Consider the following 26,856-nt stretch of genomic DNA (forward strand, 5'->3'; position numbering starts at 1 on the left):
GATGCTTCGTGCTGGAATGGCGTCGCCTCCTCGAGACGATGTGGAGCCCGCTGTGCCTGCCTCACCACCTGATACGTTTCCTGCTCAGCTGGCACTTCCCCACGCACCTGTAAATTCACCTGTGGTTGTTCTTGATGAAGCTGGCAACCCGGACTCAGATCTCGACGCCGATGACGCTGTGCTTTGGATTGCCATGCTTCGCAGGATTGCGATGAAGCAAATTCTCGAGCAGCTCAAGGCTGAGAGACCAAATGAGGACCATGATAGCGAGAGGGACGGCGCTTACACCACCCACGCTATGCACCAAGCTTTGCAGAAGCACTTAAACAGCTTGTGTTCATGAACAAGAGATTCAAGTACAAGAGCGACAAGCTTGTCAAGAATGCCATCAGGTGCAAGAAGTATGCTCTCTTCATTATTGGGCGGCGCCCTGGACAGCAGGAGGGTTCTTGGCATTGTATTGACAGAGCCACTGTCGGTAAGAAAAACCTCTTCATTGAGTCCGACAGCTACATGTATTTTCCTAATACTGTAGAGAAGCTTAGCTCATACTTTGAGCACGTTGTCGGCGTGTACGTTATCGAGGATATTGTGCAGTACGGAGTACCCAATAACTGGTACAATATATTTCCTTTCACTTGATTGCTTGTTTAAATACTCTTGATTATTGCAATTAATGTAGTGTGGTTAACATGAAACGATGAGTGATTGCACATAATTATTACGCCAATTTTTGTAGAAGGGTTAATACCTTTTTACAAAGGCCATTACGCAGGCGTAGAAAAGTCGGCTATGCAGGTGACTTGGCGAATATATCTTCCACCATTTCCTTAGTGCTACAATATTTCATCTTCGCTCTACATTTTCTTGTACGAAGCAGTAGCGAATATGGATATTATTGCTTCTATCATGAAGTTCTGGATTATATGAGAGACATTTTTTCAAAGGTATCCTTATGACCATTTTGAGGTTTTTTGTAATGGGCCTCACAAGTTGGTGGATGGTTCGTGGACCGCTTTTCCTCGAGCTGAGAAAAACGCAAAAAACAATTCGACCCACCTCAAAAGCATGCCTTCAGACAGCGAGGAAGACGCAGTTGACGACGCATCGGCGGCTGGGAGCCCCCCCCCCCCGACAGACGGTGGCGACGCTACAGGATCGGCGGAAGATGATGCAGTGTCTCTCCCCAGAGGCGGGCCTTTTCTCGAAGAGATGGAGGGCGTGGCTACCCAAGCTGCTGAGCTGGAGGAGCTAGAGTGCTGCTCCAAGCGTTGCTTCACCGGCAAGCGCGACGCAATGATCTACTTCTTCCTCTCGCTGACCCGTATGACGAAGAACGAGCGGCAGGTGTCGCTGCTCAGCGTCTTGAGTGTCTCTGCTGCAGTATCTGACAAAGCGAGCGGCAGTCGCGATCGCTTCCCTTACTATCTACCGTTTGTGGGTGTTGTATGTAAGACCGGATTCGAGAAAGCTTATGGTGTCAGTCATAGGACGCTTTCAATACATCGCAAGCGGTTGAAAGATGGCTGGATATCTGCTAAGGAGCATGGAAACACGGAGAATAAAAATGCAGCGGCAATTGATGAAGATCTATTGGTTGGGTGGTTTGAGTCAATTAGTGAGCTTTACAGAGAGGTGGTACCAGTTCGGGTTCAGCGCAAACCATTAGGCGCATCCAGGCAGCGGCGCTATGTTTCGTACGCCATGCATACTTTGCTACCGCCTGTATTTACGTGGGATTTACTGTGCAGTGAATACAAAAAGCACCTTGACGAGGTGTATGAAGATACACCGCGTCCGTCACTGAGCGCGTTCATGCGAATTCTACGGAAACGATGCCCAAAAATTGGCATTCGGTCCGGCAGAAGCCAGGTGTGTGACGTGTGCGCTATCTACCGCAATAAGATGACCCCAGAGGTTGACGCTGTGGAGACAGAGGTCTTTGGGGTGCATTTGACAACGGCTAAAGCGATGCGGTAAGAAAGGCTACTTTTGATTAGGTGCTACAATTTTGTGAGCTGACTAATGCTTTGGTTTGTATAGAGTTGCTTATCAAGTCGACGATAGTAAAAGCGACAAGGACAACATAGTGTTGATCATGGATTTTGCTCAAAATCTAACGCTGCCGCACGTGCCCGATGTGCCCTCGAGCTGGTATTTCCTATCCCTCGTTTCTGTTTCGATGTTTGGAGTGTACTGTGCTAACGATTCTAGTTACAATCACTTCATGTACACGGAAAGAAAGGGTGGCAAGGGAGCTAACGAAGTGACGGGTATGCTTCATCATTCTTTGGATCTGTATAGTGTTTTTGATGCTGTAACCAAGTCTCCTGTAGACAAGGATGCAATGGACACTAGCGTCACTGTGTGGGCTGATAATTGCGGAGGCCAGAACAAAAACTCGCAGGTTATCTGGTATATACTGTTTTTGGTGGAGTATGGAGTTTTGAACGAGGCGCATCTAAAATTCTTTACCAAAGGACATACCAAAAATGCATGTGATCGTGGATTCGGAATTATCAAACGCCACATGCGTCGTGAATCATGCTGGACCATGGATACTCTAGTGGAAGCTGTGGAACGTGCTACTGCGAACGTGAGCGTTGTGAACCTTGAAGAGGAGGAAAAGCCGTTCTGGGCGTCTAAAAGTTTCTTTGCAGCTAGGTACCGTAAAGTGGCCGGTATACAAAAGTATCACATTTTCAGGATCACCCGAGAGAAGTCGGGTTTTGTGGAGTGCAAAGAAACCCCTGCTTCAAAAGGCGTATGGATAAGACTTCACAAAGACAAGGAACCGAAGACACAGTCGCTGGCAGACTTCCTGAGCGCATGGAGTGTGGTCCCGAAAGCGAACGACAAGCCACTCAATCCTGAAAAGGTTTCTGACATTTACAGTAAAGTGCTACCTTTTGTGCCGTCACAGTTTACCGACGACCCCATTTACATGAAGCCTTCAGCGAGAATGATTGAGACGGCCCAAGAAATCAAACGATCGAGGCGGAGCAAGGCCGACAAAAAGCGAAAGGAGAGAGAAGAGGTTGGCGTTTCAGTGGACGACGACGAAGGGAAGGAAGCTGTTGTCTAGGCTGTTGACATATTGATAGTGATACTTTTGAATAAACAAAAATTTTTTTTGCGCATGTCAGTTTCGACTTCAAATTTCATTTTGAAATTGTTTTCGGACGATTCGGAAGGCGCGGATTGGTTCATTCGAAAGCGCCGGAATTGAGGTTTTAGAAAATATCAAAAAATCAAATCGGCATTTTTGGTCACCTGGTCATGGCATCTGCCTCCACCGCGGCATAACTTTGCTTCCACGTCGAGTCAGAAGGCAGTAAATAGCCGTATATGAAGCCAAGATGCATCCGTTTCGCACCATACCGGTGGTTTAATAACCTCAAAATGGCCATAAGGATACTTTTGAAAAAATGTCTCTCATATGAGAGTTTAATACAGCTCTGGTTGTCGTCGTAGAGAGTGATGACTTGTGGGCTACTGTGGTCTAGCACTATCAGTAGGAGTTTTGAGAAGATGACTTCCTGCATGCAGTGGCATAGTGCGACGTATTCTGCTTCAGTTGTGGATAGCACGACTGTGTGGTGTTTCCTAGACTGCCATGAGATTGGACTGCCACATATGTAGGTAATATATCCTCCTACAGATCGACATTTGTCGGCGCAGTTATCATAGTCTGCATCAGAAAAAGCTGTGAAGTAGCGGTTTGTGTTATATTGCTCTAGGTTTTCTTTTCCTCCAAGGATAATGCCGAGGTTGCGTGTACCATTTAGGTATCCACGGCTTCTCTAAACCGCATTTCAGTGTTGTTTTCCTGGATTAGCCAGAAATTGATTAGCTTCACGTAGAAAATAGGCTAGGTCTGCCCATCACCAGGTACATGAAGCTACCAACCGCCTTTCTGTACGGAATCGCCTTCATCTCATCGTGTTCCAAAGGAGTTTGTGGGCACATATCTAGAGAGAGTTTGATAGTAAGATCAGTGGGTGTTTCCACTGGATATGAATTTAGATGGGAGAAGCGGTCCAGGACTTTGGTAGCGTATTTCTCTAGGTACATGGAGCGAGTTTTACGATGGCGTACAATGGACCACCCTAAGAGGTATGGGCTTCGCCCAGGTTGGACATTTTGAAGCGCTGTTTGAGTGCGTCCTTGATATAAGTGACAATGTCGACTGTGGGTGCAATGATGAGAAGGTCGTAGGAATGTAACATGTCTATCCGTCATTTTCCCCTACAAAGATGCTACTTCATCGTAGCTAAGTTGTCAAGTACCAGATTCGAGGGGCTTGTTTAAGGCCGGATAGACTCTTCACCAGATCGCATACGAAGTGTTCTTTACATCGGCGAAAGAACCATTCAGGTTGTTCCAGGCATATTTCCTCATCTTATGGAGCAGCGATGGTAAGATGCAGTCGTAGGACTTCCATGTGGATGGCAGGGGAGGAAATCTCGTCGTAGTCAATCCCTATCTTAGAAGGAAACCCTTAATAACTAGGCGAGCTTTGTAGCGATCTATTGTGCCGTCGCCTTTTTATTTGACGCATTTTCGAGTTTGTTGGTGTATAGCTCCTGGATGTGATCACATGCCGTGCAGTCAAACACTTTAATGTAATGTGCTGATGGTTTCTTTTTGAACCATTTTTCATGGGGAGTAGCGTTGTTTGTGACCGAGCTCTGGGTCATGTTGAGGAGATCAGCGACGTGTGTGATGCATTCGCCCCAAAGGAGTTGTGCAAGACCTCCGTCAATCAGAAGTGCTCACGTTCTTTCAAGAAATGTGCTCATACGCCTCTCTGCCACGACATTCTGTTGTGGTGTGTATACATTAGTGAGCTGTGCATGTCTATTATATTTTTCGAAGAAAATTTTCTCGAGTTTGTCATTCACGAGCGTTGTCACTTTGGAGGTTCCGGATTTTTTCATCGTGCATGTTAGCATGGTATGCTAAGTGGCCCACATCAGCGCGAAACATGTTCTGTGCTTTCTTTCTGAAATCCTCGTAGCAGACGTATAGGTCTGACTTGCGCCTTATGATATAGATAAACAGATAGCGCGAGTAGTCGTCAATAAAAGTCAAGAAATATTGACATCCTGATAGTGTAGGCGCAGGAAGGAGCCCAGTCATATCTGTGTGAACATTTCCAAGAGGGAATTTTGCCCTTCGAACGGTACGTTTATTGAATGGGTTACGATGTGCTTTAGCGTATGTGCATGATGAGCAAAAGTAGTACACTCAACGACGGAGAAATCCGACACCACTGGCATCCTTCATGCTAAAATAGAAATCACCGAACCCGACAAAAAATCCGACAGTGCATGTGATTGGTAAATCAAAAATGATTTGAAAGCACACATAAAAATCAAAAGATCATATGAATGAGCAGAAAAAGACTGTAATTCAAACTGTTACCTCCGAATATGTAGGAATAGCCTTTTGGAAGCTACGAATTATTGTCGCTTCTTTTAAGTCGTCCCAAGCAGCAATGGTAGACTGGATAGCACGGACGCATTTTCCCTTAGAGGCTCCTCCAGTCCGTAGACTCCCGCTGTTTCTAATTTTAGCTTTAAGTGGTCTCATTACCCCCACATCTAGTGGCTGACAAACAGCGGTGTTATTTGGGGGTAATGGGACCACCGTAGCATTGGCTTCTTCGGCCACAAGCCGCTGTCCTTCTTCCGATACGTGACATTCGAAATTGTCAACAAGAAGGACAGCGGGTGCGTCTATTTCAAACTTTAATAGTTTTTCTACATAGAATTTCCATACCGAGCTATTCATCCATGCATTCTCTTGAACAGCGTAGAAGTGTCCATCAGGGCACTCCTCGAGTTCATTTTTCTCGATTCGTCCACCCGAAACACCACGTAGGATGAAGAGTATTGGCAATTTCTTTCCTATAAATTATGAAACCAATTTTAAAGTTCATAAAACAATCCGTAACATCACACGTATTAACGCTTACCATCGTCACGTACAGTCAGCACTGCTGTTATGCGACCGGTGTGCTTGTTCGCACCCAAAATGAGCGCCGAATCATTTCGCCCTTTCGCAGCCCAAGCCTTGATCGGTGGCATGTCGAACATTATCGCAGTTTCGTCAACATTCAACATGCCACCTCCCTCTAAGGTTTCATGTTGGGCCCAAAATTCTAGGGCAAACTTCGCCCGCGTTTCCTCTAGGTCAGCGTACAACGTTTTGGCGGCTTGGGGCTTCTGAGAGGAATATCCGTAGCTATTTCAAGCAGAAAAAAACAATTAAACGTTTTAAAGTTAAAAAAACCATTATAAATTATTATCAAATATTACCGATTAGCGATGCGCTGAGCCGATATCCATTTTTTTTAGGTCAAATTGGGTCAAGGTCAACTCTTTTAAGCCTAAAACTTAGTCGTATCTAGTAAAAGTTGACCCTAAATTTGACCCATACAAAGGTTCTAAAAACAGTTTCTTATACAACTGCAATAATTTGATATGAGATAAAGTATCAAATTATAGAGGTAAGAAACAGGTTTTTATAAATAATGTCGATGTGGTTTTGGAAGTCTGGATCAAGTGCAAGCATACATACGGTTGTTTTGGCATACAAAATTAGTATGATAGTACCCCCGCTTTGTGAAGTGGGCATACAGGCAAACCGGCGAAATGTTGGAAGACTGTGTGTGGTTAGGGGTGAAAGACTAGCATGCGGCTGCCGGTTGATCCGTGTAGCAGTGCGATATTGACTTTTAGTATGAAGTTTGCTCTTCATACATTTTTCAAGTATATTTGTGGATTTACGGATGTTAGTGCATTTTAGCTAGTACTCCGGGGAGACGGACGCTATCGACGAGGTGCAGGAGATGTTGTCGTCTTCTGAATCTTCAAATCCTCTGTATCCGAATCTGAGTTCAAGCCAGGTTCGAGATGAGACGGAGTGTGTGCAGAAACGTGGTTTGGTGCGCGAGCACGGCGGTTTAAAATGTCCGCTAAAAGTCTGACATTTTCGCGACTTTGCTCTTCAATGTCACCAATAAACTGAGTGACATTTGGGTGCGCGACGGAAAATGCCTCGTTAAGCGATCTGCTGTAGCGCTCGAGGGGGCTAATTCTTGACGGAGACCGGACACATTCCACCATTCCGGCTTGAACTTCTTGATCCACGTCCTCTTGAAATATTTCCAAAATTGCTTCCAGTTCTCCTTAGAATAGGAAATGCCAGCTACCAGGCAGTCTTACCTTAATCGAGCTCTGACATCACGTTTCCCTTGACCAGTAATATCAAAACGCCGGATCACTGTCAATCTGTCGAAGTATCCCTATCGCATTGCCAGGTTAACTTATTCTTCCGAAATGTGAAGTTTCAGCATTTTTCGTCGAATTCCATGTTTGAAACGAAAAAGGCAGCCAATGGTGCGGGTTTCAGGAAACTGATTCTTGACAGCCTTGATCATTCCATACTCGAAATCACAGACAACGTGAGCTGACTTGAGTTTTCTCTTGGTTGCAATGAACACGAAGTGTAGCAAATGTTCGTAGATATCGGTAGTCTTGCCCGTCGTCAAAACGTAAAACACGGCAAGTACAGGTCGGAAATGATGTCATACACCATGATAACCACAAGTTGGTAGAACTGCATCGGCACACAACTGTGCGTGGTATCGAAGAAAAGGGAGATTAGCTATCGACAAGCTGAGGATAACTCGATGCAAAACCTCATCTTCGTAGTAAGTGAAGTGGAACTGAAAGAATTTCAAACCTGGGTTGTTTTGAACGCCGCAAAGTGGTTCGCTCTCGATACGGCCGTATATTTCACATCCAAAATGGGTTGTTCTCGTGCGATAAAGCCGACCCAAAATTTGCTTCTTTGAAGCACCCTGAACGATCAAATCGTCATTGTTGTAGAACTTGTCGCGAATGGTGAGCCAAACTTCCTGAGGCGTGAGCGTCACGTCAGCCAATTCAATTTCATCAGTCGCCAACATCATTTGCTCCTTCCAGTTGACGACAGTCGACCTTGAACTTATCGGACGGTGGACAATCTGGTTCATGCTCGCCAGACATCTTGGTCCCAGCATCGTTCACAAAATGCTTGGCCTTGCAATCCGTCAGCCGGTAAACACTGCACCGATAGTTCGTGGAAGAAGCGCCCGTGTAGTACCAGGCATAGGAATACCCTTGATAGGTGATGGACTTGTTCACGTCTGGCGGTTGAAGCTCTCCTCCTCTCAGACAATGGCGATCTCCATTCTCTTATCCCCCCGTGGAGCGCAACGTTTCGTCTGGTGTCAACTCAGGGATGATCGTCTCATCTGAGGCATCGCTCCAATCAGATCCGTCGTAACTGAATTGGTCGGAGTGGCAATCGGTCAGAGATAGGTCGCTGGCCAGTGTAGTTGAAGATTAGCGGATTGAAGGCCCTGAACTTGGTGCCTGCGAAGTACGAAGACGACTCGAAAGTGAGTTTATTCGCGCTCGAGCTAGTATGAGGTGCCCCCTCCTCCTTGATGATAGTTACAAGCTGTCGTTACTGTCACATCGCTCGCTACTACGCTGATCGTGACACTGCTCGTAACGTCGTGTGCCCTTTCTCATCAACTGTCGCATTGCTTGTAGCTTCGCGTGGTCTTCCTCGAAGGCGGTGGCAGCAAATATCCGGAACCGACCAACACTTTTGCGATGTTGTGACAGCGGAATGGAATGTTTTGCGTGTATTCTAGAAAAGAGCTTTGGCCACGTTATTTTCTAACATATATTATAAACATTATCTATCCACCCTTGTTATCATGATAAAATTTGATCCAATTTGACCAATCTCAAAATTAACCCGTCAGTTGACCCAAGAAAAGGTGTTGACCCAATTTGACCCAAAACAATCGCTCCACTGAACCATACGCTCGAGCGCAGCGTTACCTTTTTCTTTACCGTTAAAATAGGACTTCATCTAGTCTGGGTGAATTTCCCACATGAACTTGATCATTCCAGCCGTAGATAAAACCTATGCATTTAAATATATAAAGCACAAACCGTAAAATTATAAATTGGCTATACCTGCGTGACAATACAAAACAATAGCATAACTAAAAGCGTAACTTACGGCTTCGTCGCAGCAAACGTCCTTCACGTACGTCACAAGGTCAGTGATGCCAGGAAAAAATTCCTTGCGCCCCTGACCTTTCAACGTCTTCGACGAGGCGTGCCCCCTGAAGTTGATAATTGCGTCCTTCTGTTTCTTCCAATCGTAAATCGTCCCACAGGCGATATTGAGTTGCTGCGAGGCAGCCTTGACCCCAATGCACTCCAGGAGTGTTAATGACTCACGCTTTGTCCTGATACTGTGGCTTCGCTTGGTGCGCTTCACATCACAGGCTGAGTCGGCGAATTATCAATAGCCCTGGGAAGTTTATCTGCGAGCCCTTCATTTTATTTTGGTAACCTATTGGCTAAACAATTCTAAAATACGATCGGATTGGTCGAAATTAGGATTTAATTTAGTATGGAGGGAACATAGTGCCACTCTCAAATGCCGGATTTTTTTTTAATGTCGGACGGATTTCTCCGTCGTTGTCTGTATTTGCTTGTGTTGAATTTCGACATCCCCATATCTTTGGCGATGTCCACCTTAGCCAGATCTTGCATAATGCGAAAGTTAGGATGACCCATTCGTTTGTGCCAGAGTAAAATATTATCGGACGTACCAGATTTGATCACATGGGCTGCGAGGTCGATGTTCACCGAGAGAGCTTCGAATTGGTAGAGGCGAATGCCATTGCCAGTCTTGTCTTTGAACTTGGTTTCACGGTCGTAGAACAGGACGCATTTCTTGGCGTTCGGGAAGTTGATCTTGTAGTCCGTTTCGACAGCTTGACGAACCGAGAGCAAATTAAACTTGAGGCCAAGTGCGTACAACACGTTGGTCAGGGTTAAGACTTGATCTCTTCCCTTCGTGTCTTTGATAGTTAGCCTCACGTCACCTGTTCCTGCAATGGAATCTGGTGATTGCCCCCCACCGTGATGGACTTGCCTGCGGTCGATTTTAGGGTCATAAGCCATTCCCTGTTGGACGTGATATAGTGAGTGCAACCGGAATCGATCGTCCGTGTTGGATCCTGGTGCCCGACATGAGCAGTGAGACCCACCTTCAACAATCGAGCGTTGTAATAGCAATTATGCCATACTCGCTGTTGTCGGATCCATGGACGTCTTGGTTGCGCCGATCGTGAATTTCGTTATGTTTTCCTTGATTGTTGCGGCTGTGATTTCCACGGCGATCATGGCGTTTCCATTAGGAGAACGATTGTTGTTTTCACGACCATGGTAGTTGGTCCACGAGGTTTTTGGCATGGTTTCCCTTGTAGCTGCCTTTGCAAGGGTAATGACTTTGCGTGCCTTGTGTTGCCTTGAGCAGGAAGAACCGTGTCAGTCTTGATTTCGCCATCACATAGGTGACGCTGCAGGATGCAGCGGTCGACTGTGCCGTGGTTGTCGCGCTGACAGTACGTGAACTTCACTGAAGCCACGACAACTTTTTTCATCTTGGTGGGGACTCGGAGATTCGCTGGCATCGGAATTGGTGATATGGCTTGAACAGATCTCTCAGCTCGTGTTTACTTAGACTGGGGTTTCTTGTCCGAGGATGTAGCGATTGCGCGCTAGCTCATTCTGGACCTTGGTCTCGACGTGCCGTTTCAGGTCTTCGTACGGAATAAACTTCCGACTGCCTTTCCAGATTGCTAGTTCAGGCTTCCACTCCGTTGGGAAGGAATGGTACAGATAGAGCGACCTTTGGTCGTCGCTCAGCACACTGTTCATGGCTTCCGCGGCTGCCTTCATAGATTCATCCAAGTCAATGATGAAAGCCATGAGGTCGGATCCTTCCTCGTATTTGAGGACCATCAGGTACGACTAAATGTAGTACGGGTCACTGTGGATGGCAGCGACTTCGTACTCCTTATCCTTCACCACGAGAACGTGTTGATCATCGATGGTTTTGATGAGGAAGGCTTTAGCCTTTGCTTCATCAAGCCGTAGATTCCTCGAGCTCAGCTTTAGGCTCTTAGCCTTTAGCTTCTCAGCTCGCTTCAGATCATCACGTTTTTTTAGCAGTGAATGACTGGATCAAGGGTGGTTGTATCTACCCCATTTCCACGTCGCCGTCGTCTCCAACGGTGGCAGACTCCGAACTTGAGTCGTCCATGTCGTTGGCCTTGGGTGCCCCAACGGCGTCTAGCGTGGCCTTAATGTCCCTCACGTCCGCCAATGCCGGGTTGAGGTCTTCATCCGAGGAGAAGTCGTAGTCCTCGTCGCCCGCATAGTCGTCTTCGAGGGCGGCGGTCGCTCGAATGTTCCAGATCACGAAGTTCCGGTCATTGAGGCACGGAAAATCGTGGTCGTCGGTGCTTGAGTCAGTATTTGGGCTCATAACCTGTCAAGGTCGTCGGAAGAGGAGGAGCAGAGGCGAGGCAGCTTATGTAACTGAGGGTAAATTGGGCAACTTGGTAAATCCTACCTATAACCTAACCCCTCTTTCTTAAGACCCTCTTTTTGGGTCAGATTGTCCAAAAGTCGGGAAAGGCACAATACTTCGAGCTTGCTCCCAAGGTGCTCTTGTTTTCTGGCTTTCCCGTATTCCGTGTACTTCACATAAACCTCGTGTAGAGCTTGATACTTCCTCTGGGTGAAAATAATTGCAACGAAAAACAGACGGTTCGATCTTTTTTTCCCTCATGAGCTCGCTTTGAGCCCGCTGATATGCGAATCGACGCCATTTGCTCTCAACTTTTCGTACGTCTTTTGAGCGCCAAAACACTCCTTCAAACAAGAAAGTTACGAGCGAAAGTGTACGCATGGGGCATCCACATTACCCAAACTACCCATCTCGCAAGCACACCACCACCAACCAGCCCCCCCCCCCCCCCCCCCCCCCGCATGAGCGCCCGAACCACGCCATCCCAGCCAAACCTCACCGACAGAGAGCGAACGGATGCTGTGATTTTTCTACTGCTGAACGGTGAGCACGGTCAGGAGCCATGAGCCATGCTGCTGAGAAATTTAGTGTGGACATCAGCACCATTAGCCGAGTCTGGGGCCTGTTTAAGTCGGCATTTGCTAGCGACGGGATCGACGGCGTGGTTAGCAGGATGCCGGGGGCAGCCGGCCGCAAGAAGAAAGACCGGCAAGCGCTTTTAGCGCACATCACCACCATTCCGTTTCGTCGGCGCATGACACAACAGTGTCTGGCAGATGAGCTGGGCGTAGCGCGCTCTGTGGTGTGGGACGCGATCGCACAGGGCCAGCTCCTGCGCCACACCAACACCATCCACCCGCTCTTGACGAAGGAGAACAAGCATGCTCGAATTCGGCACGCTCTTCGCCACGTGGTCCACGGATCTGATGGCTCCCACTTCTCGCCCACGTACAACGTCGTGCATGTGGACGAGAAGTGGTTCAACGAGGACACAAACAAGAGGGTCTTCTACGTTCTTCCAGGGGAGACCGTGCCTCATCGCGAGCGTAAAAGCAAGCGATTCATCGGCAAGACAATTTTCCTGGCTGCAATAGCTAGACCAAAGTAACGTAACCTGCACAACTTGTCAATTTGTTCAGTCTCTGATATTAAATGTTGTTATTATGCGCAGATATGATGCAAATGGACAGGTTTTATTTGACGGGAAAATTGGCATCTGGGATTTTACGAAGCAAACAGCAGCGCAGCGCACCAGCAAGAACCGACTGGCAGGAACGATCAGGACGGAGAACTTGGATTCTGTCAATGATAAAGTCTACAAGCGCTACCTGCTTGAACATGTTATACCAGCAATCAAGGCCAAGTGGCCAATTTGTGAGAAAGGTATGCCAATCATCATCCAACATGATAATGCTACACCTCACTGCAAACCCAATGATCCAGATATCCTCGCCGCTGGGCGTGCTGACGGATGGAACATTCAGATCGAGTTTCAGCCAGCAAACTCTCCAGATTATAATACCCTTGATTTGGGATACTTCTCTTCGATACAAGCTCTCCAGCATCGAGAGGACTGCTACAACATCGACCAGCTCATTCGTGCGGTAAGGAAATCGTACGACGCACTCGAACATGAGAAGCTGGACAATATCTTTCTCACCTTGCAGAAGGTTTTCGAGTGTACAATGCGCGCCAGTGGCTCGAACGAGTACAAGCTTCCTCACATCGGAAAGGACAAGATGCGCCGTCTAGGAGGGCTCCCCCAATCATTACCATGCGATTTAGAGGCATTTCGCTACGCTGACGCCATTCTTCATGAAGGAGTCGTAATTGATGTATGATCGAATATACAGAGAGCCTTCCTTACTGTTGTACCTACATAATATCATATTTTACTGCAATTCCTTTCAAGAGTCTTGGGTCTGTGGATAGTACATTCTTGCAATAATTCCCGCCCGGAGGAAGTATGACATTACCTTGTCATACTGTGTGTTCTCTACGTAATGTATCCCATTCCGCATTGAATGGTCCCGAACACTTTAATATCTCAATCACACCTCACCGCAAATTTAATGGCTGGAGGCAAGACAAAATACAAATTTACTCAATCAAATCACAGTAGCTTCGTGAATACCATCCAATGAATGTTAGAAAAGCAAGTCTTACGAAAGGCTTCTAAAGAGCATTTTTTTACAAACTCATGACCGAATGACCACAATCCACCGGCCATTTCGTCCTTCGTGAGGTCTCCACTAGCATTATCAAAGCGTCTAGGGGCTACTCAACCGATATCTGCTGGCGCGGCATTGTTGTATAGTACGTATACAACATTGAAATTACTGTTGTGTCTGAGGTACTAGGAGTTTCCACCCGAAGTCTTCGCCGTTGGTACCTGCTTTTCAAGATGGCGACGACAATTTGGCTTCTGAGCGGTCGTCAAAGTGGCCACAGGAAGTGCAACATCTCGTTCGCGAATACCAGTATGTACAAATCAGTAACCCAGTTTGCATACTTACATTTCAATTTGTTTTTGGTCATATTTCTACCACATGAACAGTCCTGCCTGTAATTTTTAGTGGCTATCACCAGGTCAGTTAGAAGAGCTTTCGTAAAACCCCTCCTCCTACGTAGGACCTTAAAAAGGAGGGCGTTTTGGCAGAAAAGCACAATACAATTTCGTACTGGTGAGCCAAGTTACTCTGAATGGGCTAGTGGTTACTGATTAGGTTCGACGCTTCGCCTTACACGTTGAAGACCTCAGCACACTTTCCGATTGGCCATAGTCTTGCACAACTTCTTCCTGGGTAACGCTCTCCTGTGTTTGCTCCGTTGTCGTTCCTTGAAGAAGACCGACGCCAAAGTTTTCCAGGTTAACGCTTAACTTCATCGCCGCTCCAGGAGCGTAGCTCGAGATCTCCTTGAACTCCTTCACCGTCTCCATCGCACGCTCTCCATTCACGGAGTCGAGCGCACCACTGTTCTCCAGCACGTTCGCCACGCAAGCACGCCCGAGATACGAAGTGCAATCGTTCGAGTCGGCAGCCGTGAAAATCGTGGCCTTGTCGTCGGCCAGGATGGGCTGAGCCGTGTCCTGGATGAGGTTGCCCTCCGCCAGCACAAACGCGTTCAAGCCGGGCTCGAACGAGTGACCCGAGTTGTCGGCCCAGTAGTTGTTGACGATGTGGCCCACCACGATAGGGTTCGTCCCCATTTCGCTGATGATCTTCGGTGATCTCCCCGACGTCGAATGCACGAAGTTGTTCACGAAGGTGACGTGCGTGGGCTCTCCGCCGATGATGAAGGCCCAGTAGTGGCGTCCGTCGCAAGAGCTGGACCAGTCCGTGCGACCATCGAAGTCGGAGTTGCTGATCGTGAGACTCTCGGCGCCTCCGAATGCGATCACCAGCATCTGCCTGCCGACGCGTGATATTTTGATGTGGTCGAGCCAAATGTTCTTCATGGGTCCGCTCTCCGTGCCTTGGAGATAGATTGCGTCTCCGCCCCAAACATACTGCGGGTTGAGCTCCGTGATGTGGATGTTCTGAATGATGATGTTGTCGCCGTTGAGCCAGAGGCCTCTTCCTTTAACCACACCAGCTTGGCCGATGCCGCGCAGTGTTTTGTTCCCCTTGACAACGAGTGGGTTCTTGGCGGCGTTGTCGTACGTCACTTCGACGCCGACGGCTTGGTCACAGCCACCGGTCTGCGTGAACGTCGTGTCTCCTTCTCGAAGGATGACATCCTGTCCCTTGAACCCGTTGTTTTCGGCGATGCACTGTTCCATGATCTTGGGTCTGCATCCTTGCTCGGTGGTCGTGCCGTTGGACCCTAGGAAGTCGAACTCCTTGTTGAGGATGATAACGCGAGGTTCGTCATCTCCTAGAAACGTTTCCAGTTCTTGAAGGTTTTGAGGGTAGACCGACTCGATGGAGCCTCCACCCGTTGTGCCGGCGGCGAAACCTGAAGCTTTGCCCACGATGAAGGCCTTCACGATTAGTTGCGTTGATAATGCAATGGCAACTGAAATGCAAACCAGGAGGTTTGAGCTCATCATTTTGAGTGTGCTGTCCGTCCCCGGTGCAAGTAAAGCGAGCTTGGAGTGCTCACAGGAGAATTCAGTACTGCGGGATTTACGTCAGTGTGCTGAGCTACGACACATTCTGATGTCGAGATGTTTATAGGATAGGCTAACAAAACACCGTATGTTGCTGCGGCAGCAATACATGCACACAACGAATGGTGCTACTGTACAGTAGAAGCGATCAGTGCTCAACCGTGCTAAGTTGAGTCTGTAAAACGATCAGCTTGGCGCGGGTGTCACATGGTACTTTTGTTTTCGCTCGGACAGCAGTGATGACGTGCGCTCTGGATCTGTAGCAGCACATACGCAACACTTCCGCACCGAATGCCTCGCTTACCTAGTTTTGGGCGACAGCTATCTATGCCCATGCATTATTACTCTACGATGGCGTGACGCGTTCTGTCAAATCCTCGCATCACGCTGTTCACATGTACCTCATGAGCGCCACCGAGAGAGTAATCTCCGGTGTATCCAAATCTATTTCTCACCCAAAACTTCAACTGCGGTCGATTGATGCAATGCACACCCGAACGAAGGCGTTTTGACGACGCGAGGGCGCCAATTTTTTGGTATTCACAGGCTTTGCCGAGTTGCAATGAACACACAACTCTTCCCGCTTCATGTTTTCCGCAGTGTGGAGAACTTCAATCACTAGGGAAACAGATTGCTAAATCGTTAATTCCCCAAAAACGTTTTTACTGGTTTGGTTGCACGTACACGTGTAACAGCACTCATGAATACAAACACATACGTACACATCTACTTTTAATGCCGTCTGACGGCACATTTCCCACCCTGGGTCGTGTTCATTGATGAATCAAAGTCTTGGGCCACTTCCCCTTGAACCGGAGTTTGTTGTTGCTGCGATACGTCTCCATCCTGCAACGTACCGACGCCGAAGTTGTCGAGCGTCTTCATCAGTTTGGCGGCAGCGCCAGGAACATACCCCGAGATCTCCTTGTACTGTTTGGCCGTGTCCAAAACAGTTGGACCGTTTACCGAGTCGAATGTACCGCTTTTCTCCAATACATTTGCGGAGCACGCCCGACCCAGTGCCGTGGCACAGTCATCCGTCGTCGAAATGCTCGATGCCGCTGGGTCGTCTGCCTGGATTGGGATCGCAGTGTCTTGGATAAAGTTGCCCTCAGCCAGCACAAAAGCGTTGGCTCCCGGCTCGATCGAGTGACCCGAGTTGTCGGCCCAGTAGTTGTTGGCGATGTGCGCCACGACGTTCGCACTCTCGCTAGACGCCCCCACAACTTTCGGAGACCGACCTGATGTCGAGTGAATGTAGTTGTTCAGCAAGCTCACGCGGGTTGTGGTGCCGTCAACAATAAACGTCCAATAGTGACGACCATCGCAAGAGCTGGACCAGTCCGTGCGACCGTCGAAGTCCGAGTTGCTGATTGTCAGGCTCTCGACTCCGGCAAACCCACTCACGAACATTTGTCGGCCCACTCGCGAGACCTTAACGTGGTCCAGCCAAACGTTCTTCATAGCTCGGTCCTCGGTGCCTTGAATGTAAATGGCATCTCCGCCCCAGACATACTGAGGATTGAGCTCGGTGATGTGGATGTTCTGGATGATGATGTTGTCTCCGTCCAGCCAGAGCCCTTTTCCCGTCAAAACACCAGCTTGGCCAATACCCCGTAAAGTCTTGTTGCTCTTGACGACGAGCGCTTTCTTGGCTGCATTGTCGTAAGTTACGTCCACAGGGACGGCTTGATCGCATCCTCCGGTCTGAGTGAGCGTCGTGTCTCCTTCGAACAAGATCACATCTTGACCAGCGAACCCGTTGTTCTTGGCAAGACAATCGGCGTTGGACTTGGGTCGACAGCCTTGCTCCGTTGTGGTTCCTTCTGTACCTCGGAAGTCGAATCCCTTGTCCAGTACAACAACGCGAGGTTCTGCATCGCCTAGCAGCGTCGTGAGCTCTTCGATTGTCTTGGGGTATACAGGTTCAGCTGTGCCACCGCCCGTAGTGCCAGCGGCGAAGCCCGGTGCGTCTCCAATAACGAAAGCGTGGGAGACTGACAGAGCAGCAAGCGCTGCGATGATTAGAACAACTTTGACCGAGTGACCGAGTGGGCGCATTGCGGTTTGGCAGACAGCAGCAGAACTGAAGAATGAAGACTTTACGGCTGTACATGCTATTGTGATTGCGGTTGGTCGTAACTACAGGTACAGCGTACGCGCTGGCAGCAACGATAGAGAGAGCGCTGGGATAGACGTTTACGATTGGAGAGTGCTCATCTGCAGCCTCTGCGAACAGAAAATGCATTTCGACACTCGCCAATGAAGGGTGGAGTGACCGAAAGGACGACGCTGACCGACACTGACAAATTTTAATCCCTTCTGCGCCAGCATCTGCGGGCACAAAAATCGACAACTGAAAAATGTGAAAGAGATCTTGGCAGAGGATACGTAAACGGTCTAAGGGAAGGCCATTCAATTTTTTTTTTGTATTCTTGATTCGTCTCGTACAGTAGTGCATGCCTGGTTAAAAACTGTTTGGCCATTTCAAACGTAGAAACGCGAATCAAACTGACCAATCTTTACTGTCGACAGGTGAGGCGTGCAACAATGATGGGTTTATCTCTGCCGACGCCGTTTTCACCTCGCTCGAGAAGGGTAAACAATTAGGGACGTTGCTCGCAAATGCAACTGGCTGTTATCACGGGTGAGTATGTGGTCCACACTAAATAATAGGACACGTTCTACTTCTGGCAAAAATAAATTACGGTAGCTCACCACTCACCCGCGCGGCTTTCACCCTCACGACCTACACTGCGCGCGGGGCTCCTGGCCATATACAAAGCTATCACCAAAACCCACCCCTGTGGCAGTAGATCCTTCGAGGAAATGGTTCATCGAAAAGGAGTAATAAAGGCTGGCAGCTTCAAGCCAGGGCGAAACCTATTGTGGGGCAATTTTGCTGGACAGCCAGCGCTTTTATGTCGCGCCATGCTCCCGACAGGATGTGGGCATTAGTTATACTAGTGCACCCGTCTCTTACTTTTTCCAATACAGTCGGATACGCATATACAGGTGTATACATGCGTCGGTGACAGTAGCTGCAAATCGGAGCTGAGTTCCGCCCAATCGCCCTCGCCATTTCCGCTGCGTCAATACTCAGACGCGTTGGTCTCTGCTGACCGCACATTGAACTGCTCGCCATGGCTCATTCCAAAACGAGCGAGCTCAAGGTCAACATGGACGTACGCCAAGTGCCAGTCGTCGACATTGGAGCGCTCATGGCGTTCCCCAGTGACGCTGCAGTGGACGCCGCACTGCGCGACGCCAATAACCCAGCAATCCGCAAAACTATTGACGAAGTCCGCGCTGCTGCAACAGAGTGGGGGTTCTTCTACGTGGCCAACCACGCGCTGCCGGAGCAGGAGGTGGACCAGTTCCAGGCCGCCATGCGGTCCTTTTTCCAGTTGCCAATGGAGATCAAGCGCACGATTCGTCGTAGTGCCACCAACTCCCGAGGGTATTTCGACGACGAGCTCACCAAGAACAAGACGGACTGGAAGGAGTGTCTCGACTTTGCTGGGGCCAATGAGGACGGCCCAGTGAATGACAAGCACGAACGGTTGGGACACGATCAAAACCAGTGGATCCAGGACAAGCACCTGCCCGGATTCCGCGACGAAATGGTCCAGTACTACCACCAGATGGAGTACATTTCGCGCCGCCTGCTCAAGGTGTTCGCCGTTGCGTTGGGTGAGGAACCGGCGTTCTTTGACCAGTTCTTCCATGGTGACAACTCGAGTTTCTTGAGATTAAACCACTACCCCGTTGCGCCAGAACCGGAGAAGACCATGGGTGTGAACCACCACACGGATGCTGGTGCGCTTACCATTTTGCTGCAGGACGATGAAGTTGCGTCCTTGCAGGCGTTCCATCGCGAGTCGCAGACGTGGACGCTGGTGCCTCCGCGCAAGGGCACGTACACGATCAACATCGGCGACATGGTGCAGGTGTGGTCCAACGACAAGTTCGTGGCGCCGCTGCACCGCGTGCTCGCCAACGGCGGCGCTGACCGATTCTCGGCGCCGTTCTTTTATAATCCGTCGTACAAGGCTCAGGTGGAGCCCATTGTGGTGAAGGAGGGTGAGGTGGCCAACTACCGCCCTCTCAGCTGGCGTGAGTTCCGTCTGGCGCGCTTCCAGGGAGACTACGCCGACAGCGGCAAGGAAATTCAGATTGGCGACTTCAAGATCCATGGACAGATTGATGTAGCGAACTCGTAGCTCGAAGGTGAATAGTGGCATGCTGTGAAAATGAAATCTTAGCAAAGGAGTCTCCGTGTCACCCTTCGTGTGCGACTAACTGAGCAGCTGGCACCTTCTTCCGAAGAACACTAGCGAATCAATCACTGCTGCATGCAGGGCGGCGTCAATGCTCGACTTCAGTCGTGCGAGGAGATCTCTTAGCTCATTCCTGAATTTGCCACGTCAAGCTCAAGCCCAAACCCGGTCAAGATGAACGTGCGCCAAGTACCAGTCGTCGACATCGGAGCGCTCATGGCATTCCCAACTGATGCCAGCGTGGACGCTGCACTGAGCAATGCCAAGGAGGACGCTTTGCGTCAGATTGTCGAAGAAGTGCGCGCTGCCACCACTGAGTGGGGATTCTTCTACGTCACCAACCACAGCCTGCCTCAGCAAGAGCTAGACCAGTTCCAAGCTGCCATGCACTCCTTCTTCCGCCTACCAACAGAAACCAAACGCACTATCCAGCGCACAGCTACCAACGCTCGTGGCTACGTCGAGGGCGAACTCACCAAGAACAAAACGGACTGGAAAGAGTGCTTCGACTTTACCAGTGTCCACGAAGATGGTCCTGTCAACGAGAAGAACGAGCGTCTGGAAGATAACCAGAATCGGTGGCTGGATGAGACTACGTTGTCTGGATTTCGCACCGAGATGCAAACTTACTACAGCAAGATGGAGTACATTTCGCGTCGTCTTCTCAAGGTGTTTGCTGTGGCCTTGGGCGAGGAACCAGCGTTCTTCGACAAGTTTTTCCAAGGTGGCAACTCCAGTGTCATGAGACTGAACCACTACCCGGTGGCTCCTGAACCCGAGAAGACCATGGGTGCCTACCACCACACGGACTCTGGGGCGCTCACTATCCTGCTTCAAGATGACCAGGTGGCTTCGTTGCAGGTGCTGCACCGCGAGTCTCAGACGTGGGTCAATGTGTTGCCACGTAAGGGCACCTACACTATCAACATCGGTGATCTCGTGCAAGTGTGGTCGAACGATAAATTCATGGCGCCACTGCACCGCGTGCTGGCAAGCAACAAGGCTGGCCGATTCTCGGCTCCGTTTTTTTACTGCCCTGCGTTCAACGTGCAGGTTGAGCCCATTGTGGTGAAGGAAGATGAAGTGGCTAACTACCGCCCATTCAGCTGGCGTGAGTTCCTTCTAGCTCGTGTCAAGGGCAACTATGCAGATGCAGGCCAGGAGAACCAGATTGGCGATTTCAAGATCCACGGGCCCATCGACGTTGCCAATGCGTAGCCGACGCACGCTCAGGGCAATTATTTGTCCAGAAGAAAGCGATAGGCACCTTGTATTTGTCAGAAGAAAAAAAATATCATTGCATTTGCTGTTCGCAGATTCTTACAGACGCTTTGTGTTGTTTGTCAATGGCAAATTGAAACCATGAGCCCAAGCTTAATTCGTATGCAGGAAAATATGCAGGACATTTCGTCCGCTTTTTTGTTTTTTCATGTTTATCTCGCTTGATCGATCGATGACCCCATACCGCACGGCCACTATTTCCCACTGTTCACAGTGCCATCTACAAGTTAGCGACGTCGATGGGGCCGTGGATCTTGAAGTCGCCAATTTGGATCTCCTTCCCCTTGTCGACCACGTTGCCCTGGTAGCGCCTCAGGCGGAAATCGCCCCAGCTGAGAGGACGGTAGTTGGCCACCTCACCCTCCTTCACCACAATGGGCTCCACCTGAGCCTTGTACGACGGATTATAAAAGAACGGCGCCGAGAATCGGTCAGCGCCGCCGTTGGCGAGCACGCGGTGCAGCGGCGCCACGAACTTGTCGTTGGACCACACCTGCACCATGTCGCCGATGTTGATCGTGTACGTGCCCTTGCGCGGAGGCACCAGCGTCCACGTCTGCGACTCGCGATGGAACGCCTGTAAGGACGCAACTTCATCGTCCTGCAGCAAAATGGTAAGCGCACCAGCATCCGTGTGGTGGTAGACGCCCATTGTGCCCTCCGGGTTTTCAGTTGCGGGGTAGTGGTTCAAGCGCATGTGGTTCGAGTTGTCCTCGTGGAAAAATTGGTCAAAGAACGCAGGATTCTCACCCAACGCAACGGCAAACACCTTCAGGAGACGACGCGAAATGAACTCCATCTTGGAAAAATATGTCTCCATCTCGCTGCGGAAACCTGGCAGCGTTTCATCGTCGACCCACTGGTTCTCATCGTCTCCAAGTCGCTGATGCTTGGCGTTGGGTGGGCCGTCCTCGTTGGCGTTACCAAAGTCAAAGCACTCTTTGCAGTCCGTCTTGTTTTTGGTAAGTTCATGCTCGACGTATCCACGCGAATTGGTGGGAGTACGTCGGACTGTACGCTTCACCTCCTTTGGCAACCGGAAGAAAGACCGCAGGACAGTCTGGAGATGATCTACGTCCTGCTCTGGCAGCCCGTGGTTGGCGATGTAAAAGAAGCCCCACTCCGTCGCAGCAGCATGAACATCCTCGATGGTTTTGTGGAGTGCAGGGTCCTTGTTGTCACGCAATGCGGCGTCGACTTCAGCGTTGGTGGGGAGTGTCATGAGGACTCCAATGTCGACAACGGGAACTTGACGGACGTCCATCTTGGATTGGCCTTGGTCTTGATCTCGCAAATTGAGGAATGAACTAAAGTTGAGAGCTCACGCATTTGAGTGCGGCTACCAGTAGAGCCAATCGTTTTTTTATTGTGCGATCGGGTATTGACGCTGCCACTGTGGAAGTGGCAATTGGTAGCTATGGAATCAACTCATCAACGACGTCCTATCCGGCGGTATGAAGGTCATTTCTGCGGGAAAAAAAGAGGTTTTGCATTCGTATTTGAGGCGCATACGAATCGGCCTCGTCACCGAGTCCACATGACAACTATTATGGCATCCGGCTCATTCAGCAGTGCACGCTGGACACCCGCCTGTGAATATTCGCTCAGAAGCTTCATCGTTGATCGAAGTGGGGAATACAATCTACCCTTCTATTAATAGTTTCCCGCCACTTAACCTAGAGTCCTGTCAGTCTGTCTGTCCGTGTGTCCGTCCGCCGCCCATCTACCTGCCTGTTCCTGCCTTTTTGCATATTTTATGACAGCCCTGTCCCATACAATGTCCACCCACCCAACCGCCTGCCACCACCTTCCTGACTGCGAATAACTTATCCAAATTCCAAAAATGGTTGAGCGTCACGGTTTAAAATCGGACTTAACCGCGAACAACTGCCTTACGGACTGCGATCGGTAGCACAATCCCGACCGTATCCGCGCATCCGATTGGACAAAAGGCAAATATTTCTGGAGGAGCACAAACAAACCGATTGGCTGATAACCGCTGCCAACCCCACCGTGATTACACAAATTACAAAAGTATAACAGAACCTTCTGTGGAGACTGCAAATCGGGCGCAGCAGCAAGTGCTTTTTGTAATGCCCTATTTGCAGTGATAGTAGTAGATAGGTGCTGCTGACTGCTGACTAACGCGCGCAAGATACCAGCTAGGACCGTGCAGTCGGAGCACGTACTACATGTGTACAGCATTTTGGCAGCATACGCATATTAGTATTGTGTGAACTCTCACGTTCGTTGCTGCCACGCTATTGGTCAACATAAACGATATAACGTTACCCGTATACTATACACTACAAACCATACTATACACTATACACGCCTGTGTTCTATACACGGTCGTCCACTATACACTATACATATTTGTCCGCTATACACTATACACGGATGTGTGCTATAGACTGTAGGCGCTATACACTATACGTGATTGTACGTTGTCGATTAATGCGCTATACAGTACACACTATCAGATTACGCACTATACACTATTCATTACGCAATATACACTTTACAAAGTTGGGCGCTATACGCACGCATGAGCACTAACAGAGACTACCCTATACTATACACGGCCGCGCACTATACACTATAAACCTACGCTGCCATGATCTGTAGTCCTTCATGCTGCTTACGCATTGATATTTAGCAGCGACGAGCCCGTTGTGATTTATATAGTATACACCGACGCACCCGCAAGTTGCATGAACACAACTCGATGTTGACAGTGCTACTATACATCAAATTTTCACTGTACACGGTCGCGCGCGATACAGTATACACGAAGTACCGCTCGCTTAGGACATGTTGACGAAGCCTACACTTCAGCGACGAGTATGCGTTGTGTGAGCGCAGTCAACTGCAGTCACGGCCGCTTTGCACACATTACCGCGCACTATTCATTGACAGGGTGTGATATAGCCATGCGCGATATATTGTAAGAGCGCGCTTCTACACGCTGAAGTACCACTCACTAGCTTACCGCTGACCATGGTAACAAGTGGTGTGTTCATTGCGTGCGCGCTGTACGTACTACAAAAGCGGTGGTGACATCGTCATTGCGCGCGTGCGTAGAGCACAAATATTATTGACCGCGCAGACGACGGCGCGTTAAAGAAGTTAACGCGCTCTTAAATACATGCCGACAACATATTGAAAGCCACATCAATAGCATCATACATTGTGATTGGGGTAGCATATGCGGTTTAGCTATTGATTTAGAAGCCACTCAGTGCGGTCATGAAGGACTATGACCTTACATAGGTGGCAACATAAACTCGAGTGATCTGTGATCTGTGCGTTACCTACGGCGTAGCCTGCAAGGTGTCATAGGTAAGTGGTCAATGAGCTATACGGGCTACGAGAGTCCTGCAAGCTTGCTCAGGTCATGTATCGCGCAAGCGCTAACGGTGCGTCAAATTGACTAACACGTAGTGTGGGTTTCCGTAATCGTGCCGAGGCGGCATGGCTTTACCAGTTTCACATTATACAGCTGCACCGAGGCACGCAGTTAAGGAGTAGTTGGGCACATTGAGTGCAGCTACTGTAATCTATATTAAACCACGCGCAATTTGCTCACGCACGTAGACCTTGCGCAAGCGTCCGCATTAAGTACGCTATGATAATACAAATTCCTTAAACGCAGGGACAAACGAAGACTAAGGCAGGCGTATCGATCACGAGAGAAGTTATGCACGGAGTCACAAATTCCGTGAAAGATTACTGTTTGGTACTCGCGTTGCTAAGATAAACTAAGAACTCGACTATCTTGATAGTGAGTAAATACGCGCTACACAGTGTAGCGTTATAGCATGCAGTAAATCACGTAAGATTATTTTATATTCAAGGTTTCGTACATAATTTTAATGCAGCAACATAAATCGCCGCAGGCAAGCGGAGGCATCGCCTTACCCCCACCAACAAACCAAGCCCACAGCGTCCGCGTAGCGGGTGCCTAGAGCGCTAATCCTCTACAACTAACAGAGAAATCTGTCCGTCCATCTGTCCATCATTCCGTACGTAGCCCCAGAGTAACGCAAATCCGGACTTTCGGTTGACTATAAATAGCTGCCCCTCCCATTTGTTAATATTGTAATACGAGGCCTCTCATTATCTACATATTGAAGACTATGCACTATTGGTTATTAAATTGCGTTGAGTGGACTACCCCACATCGGAACTGGATGTCTGAACTCACTGACGATGATTGGACAACACAAAGCGGCTTTCAAAAACGTTTCTTTTCCTTCCCATTTTCAAAACGGCGATCCGGCGACGGACGGACTCGACCGAGGACCGGGCGCGCTAGCTACGCAGGCAGGTCGTCTCCGCCGCAGGGAGGGTAGGTATAGCTTACTCTTATTTAAATGTAATACACAACGATTTCGGGAGTGCCGCCTGTTGCGGATAACTGGTACCTTCCGGGCAGTCGAGGGGTAACCGTGTGTGTTAGAGGAGGATAAAACCGGAGCCGTGCATTGTGTGGGGAGGGCACGACTGCACGGACGGATGGGTACCCTATGACGGCCACACTGAAGAGGCCTAGCCAGTCCCCAGAGGATCGCATCCCGGCCCAGCGAGCCAGGTCGACCTCTCTAGCTGACTGAAATCACTGACGATGATTGGACAACATAAAGCGGCTTTCAAAAAACGTTTCTTTTCCTTCCCATTTTCAAAACGGCGATCCGGCGACGGACGGACTCGACCGAGGACCGGGCGCGCTAGCTACGCAGGCAGGTCGTCTCCGCCGCAGGGAGGGTAGGTATAGCTTACTCTTATTTAAATGTAATACACAACGATTTCGGGAGTGCCGCCTGTTGCGGATAACTGGTACCTTCCGGGCAGTCGAGGGGTAACCGTGTGTGTTAGAGGAGGATAAAACCGGAGCCGTGCATTGTGTGGGGAGGGCACGACTGCACGGACGGATGGGTACCCTATGACGGCCACACTGAAGAGGCCTAGCCAGTCCCCAGAGGATCGCATCCCGGCCCAGCGAGCCAGGTCGACCTCTCTAGCTGACTGAAATCACTGACGATGATTGGACAAAATAAAGCGGCTTTCAAAAACGTTTCTTTTCCTTCCCATTTTCAAAACGGCGATCCGGCGACGGACGGACTCGACCGAGGACCGGGCGCGCTAGCTACGCAGGCAGGTCGTCTCCGCCGCAGGGAGGGTAGGTATAGCTTACTCTTATTTAAATGTAATACACAACGATTTCGGGAGTGCCGCCTGTTGCGGATAACTGGTACCTTCCGGGCAGTCGAGGGGTAACCGTGTGTGTTAGAGGAGGATAAAACCGGAGCCGTGCATTGTGTGGGGAGGGCACGACTGCACGGACGGATGGGTACCCTATGACGGCCACACTGAAGAGGCCTAGCCAGTCCCCAGAGGATCGCATCCCGGCCCAGCGAGCCAGGTCGACCTCTCTAGCTGACTGAAATCACTGACGATGATTGGACAAAATAAAGCGGCTTTCAAAAACGTTTCTTTTCCTTCCCATTTTCAAAACGGCGATCCGGCGACGGACGGACTCGACCGAGGACCGGGCGCGCTAGCTACGCAGGCAGGTCGTCTCCGCCGCAGGGAGGGTAGGTATAGCTTACTCTTATTTAAATGTAATACACAACGATTTCGGGAGTGCCGCCTGTTGCGGATAACTGGTACCTTCCGGGCAGTCGAGGGGTAACCGTGTGTGTTAGAGGAGGATAAAAC

General features: G+C 49.4%; 4 protein-coding genes across 4 annotated transcripts; 3 read left to right on the top strand and 1 right to left on the bottom strand.

Moving 5' to 3' along the window:
• Window positions 1-1,068: 1,068 nt before the first annotated feature.
• On the top strand, window positions 1,069-3,085 carry KRP23_8043 (uncharacterized protein; the record flags this gene model as incomplete). The annotated part of the gene is made up of 4 exons (XM_067893437.1): window positions 1,069-1,976; window positions 2,044-2,154; window positions 2,215-2,273; window positions 2,568-3,085. 4 exons carry the CDS (start codon window positions 1,069-1,071, stop codon window positions 3,083-3,085), a joined length of 1,596 nt encoding a protein of 531 aa, XP_067742964.1.
• Window positions 3,086-18,717: 15,632 nt separating this feature from the next.
• Window positions 18,718-19,797, top strand: KRP23_8044 (Jasmonate-induced oxygenase 3; the record flags this gene model as incomplete). Its single annotated transcript, XM_067893438.1, has 1 exon — window positions 18,718-19,797. The coding sequence occupies one exon, from the start codon at window positions 18,718-18,720 to the stop codon at window positions 19,795-19,797; it is 1,080 nt and encodes a 359-aa protein (XP_067742965.1).
• A 231-nt stretch (window positions 19,798-20,028) lies between these two features.
• KRP23_8045 (2-oxoglutarate-dependent dioxygenase 33) lies at window positions 20,029-21,072 on the top strand (the record flags this gene model as incomplete). Its single annotated transcript, XM_067893440.1, has 1 exon — window positions 20,029-21,072. The coding sequence occupies one exon, from the start codon at window positions 20,029-20,031 to the stop codon at window positions 21,070-21,072; it is 1,044 nt and encodes a 347-aa protein (XP_067742966.1).
• Window positions 21,073-21,355: 283 nt separating this feature from the next.
• KRP23_8046 (2-oxoglutarate-dependent dioxygenase 33) lies at window positions 21,356-22,399 on the bottom strand (the record flags this gene model as incomplete). Its single annotated transcript, XM_067893441.1, has 1 exon — window positions 21,356-22,399. One exon carries the CDS (start codon window positions 22,397-22,399, stop codon window positions 21,356-21,358), a length of 1,044 nt encoding a protein of 347 aa, XP_067742967.1.
• Between the last annotated feature and the right edge of the window lie 4,457 nt (window positions 22,400-26,856).

This window comes from Phytophthora ramorum (genome assembly GCF_020800215.1).
Source record: "Phytophthora ramorum isolate Pr-102 chromosome Unknown Phyram_PR-102_s0007, whole genome shotgun sequence".
Lineage (NCBI taxonomy): Eukaryota > Oomycota > Peronosporomycetes > Peronosporales > Peronosporaceae > Phytophthora > Phytophthora ramorum.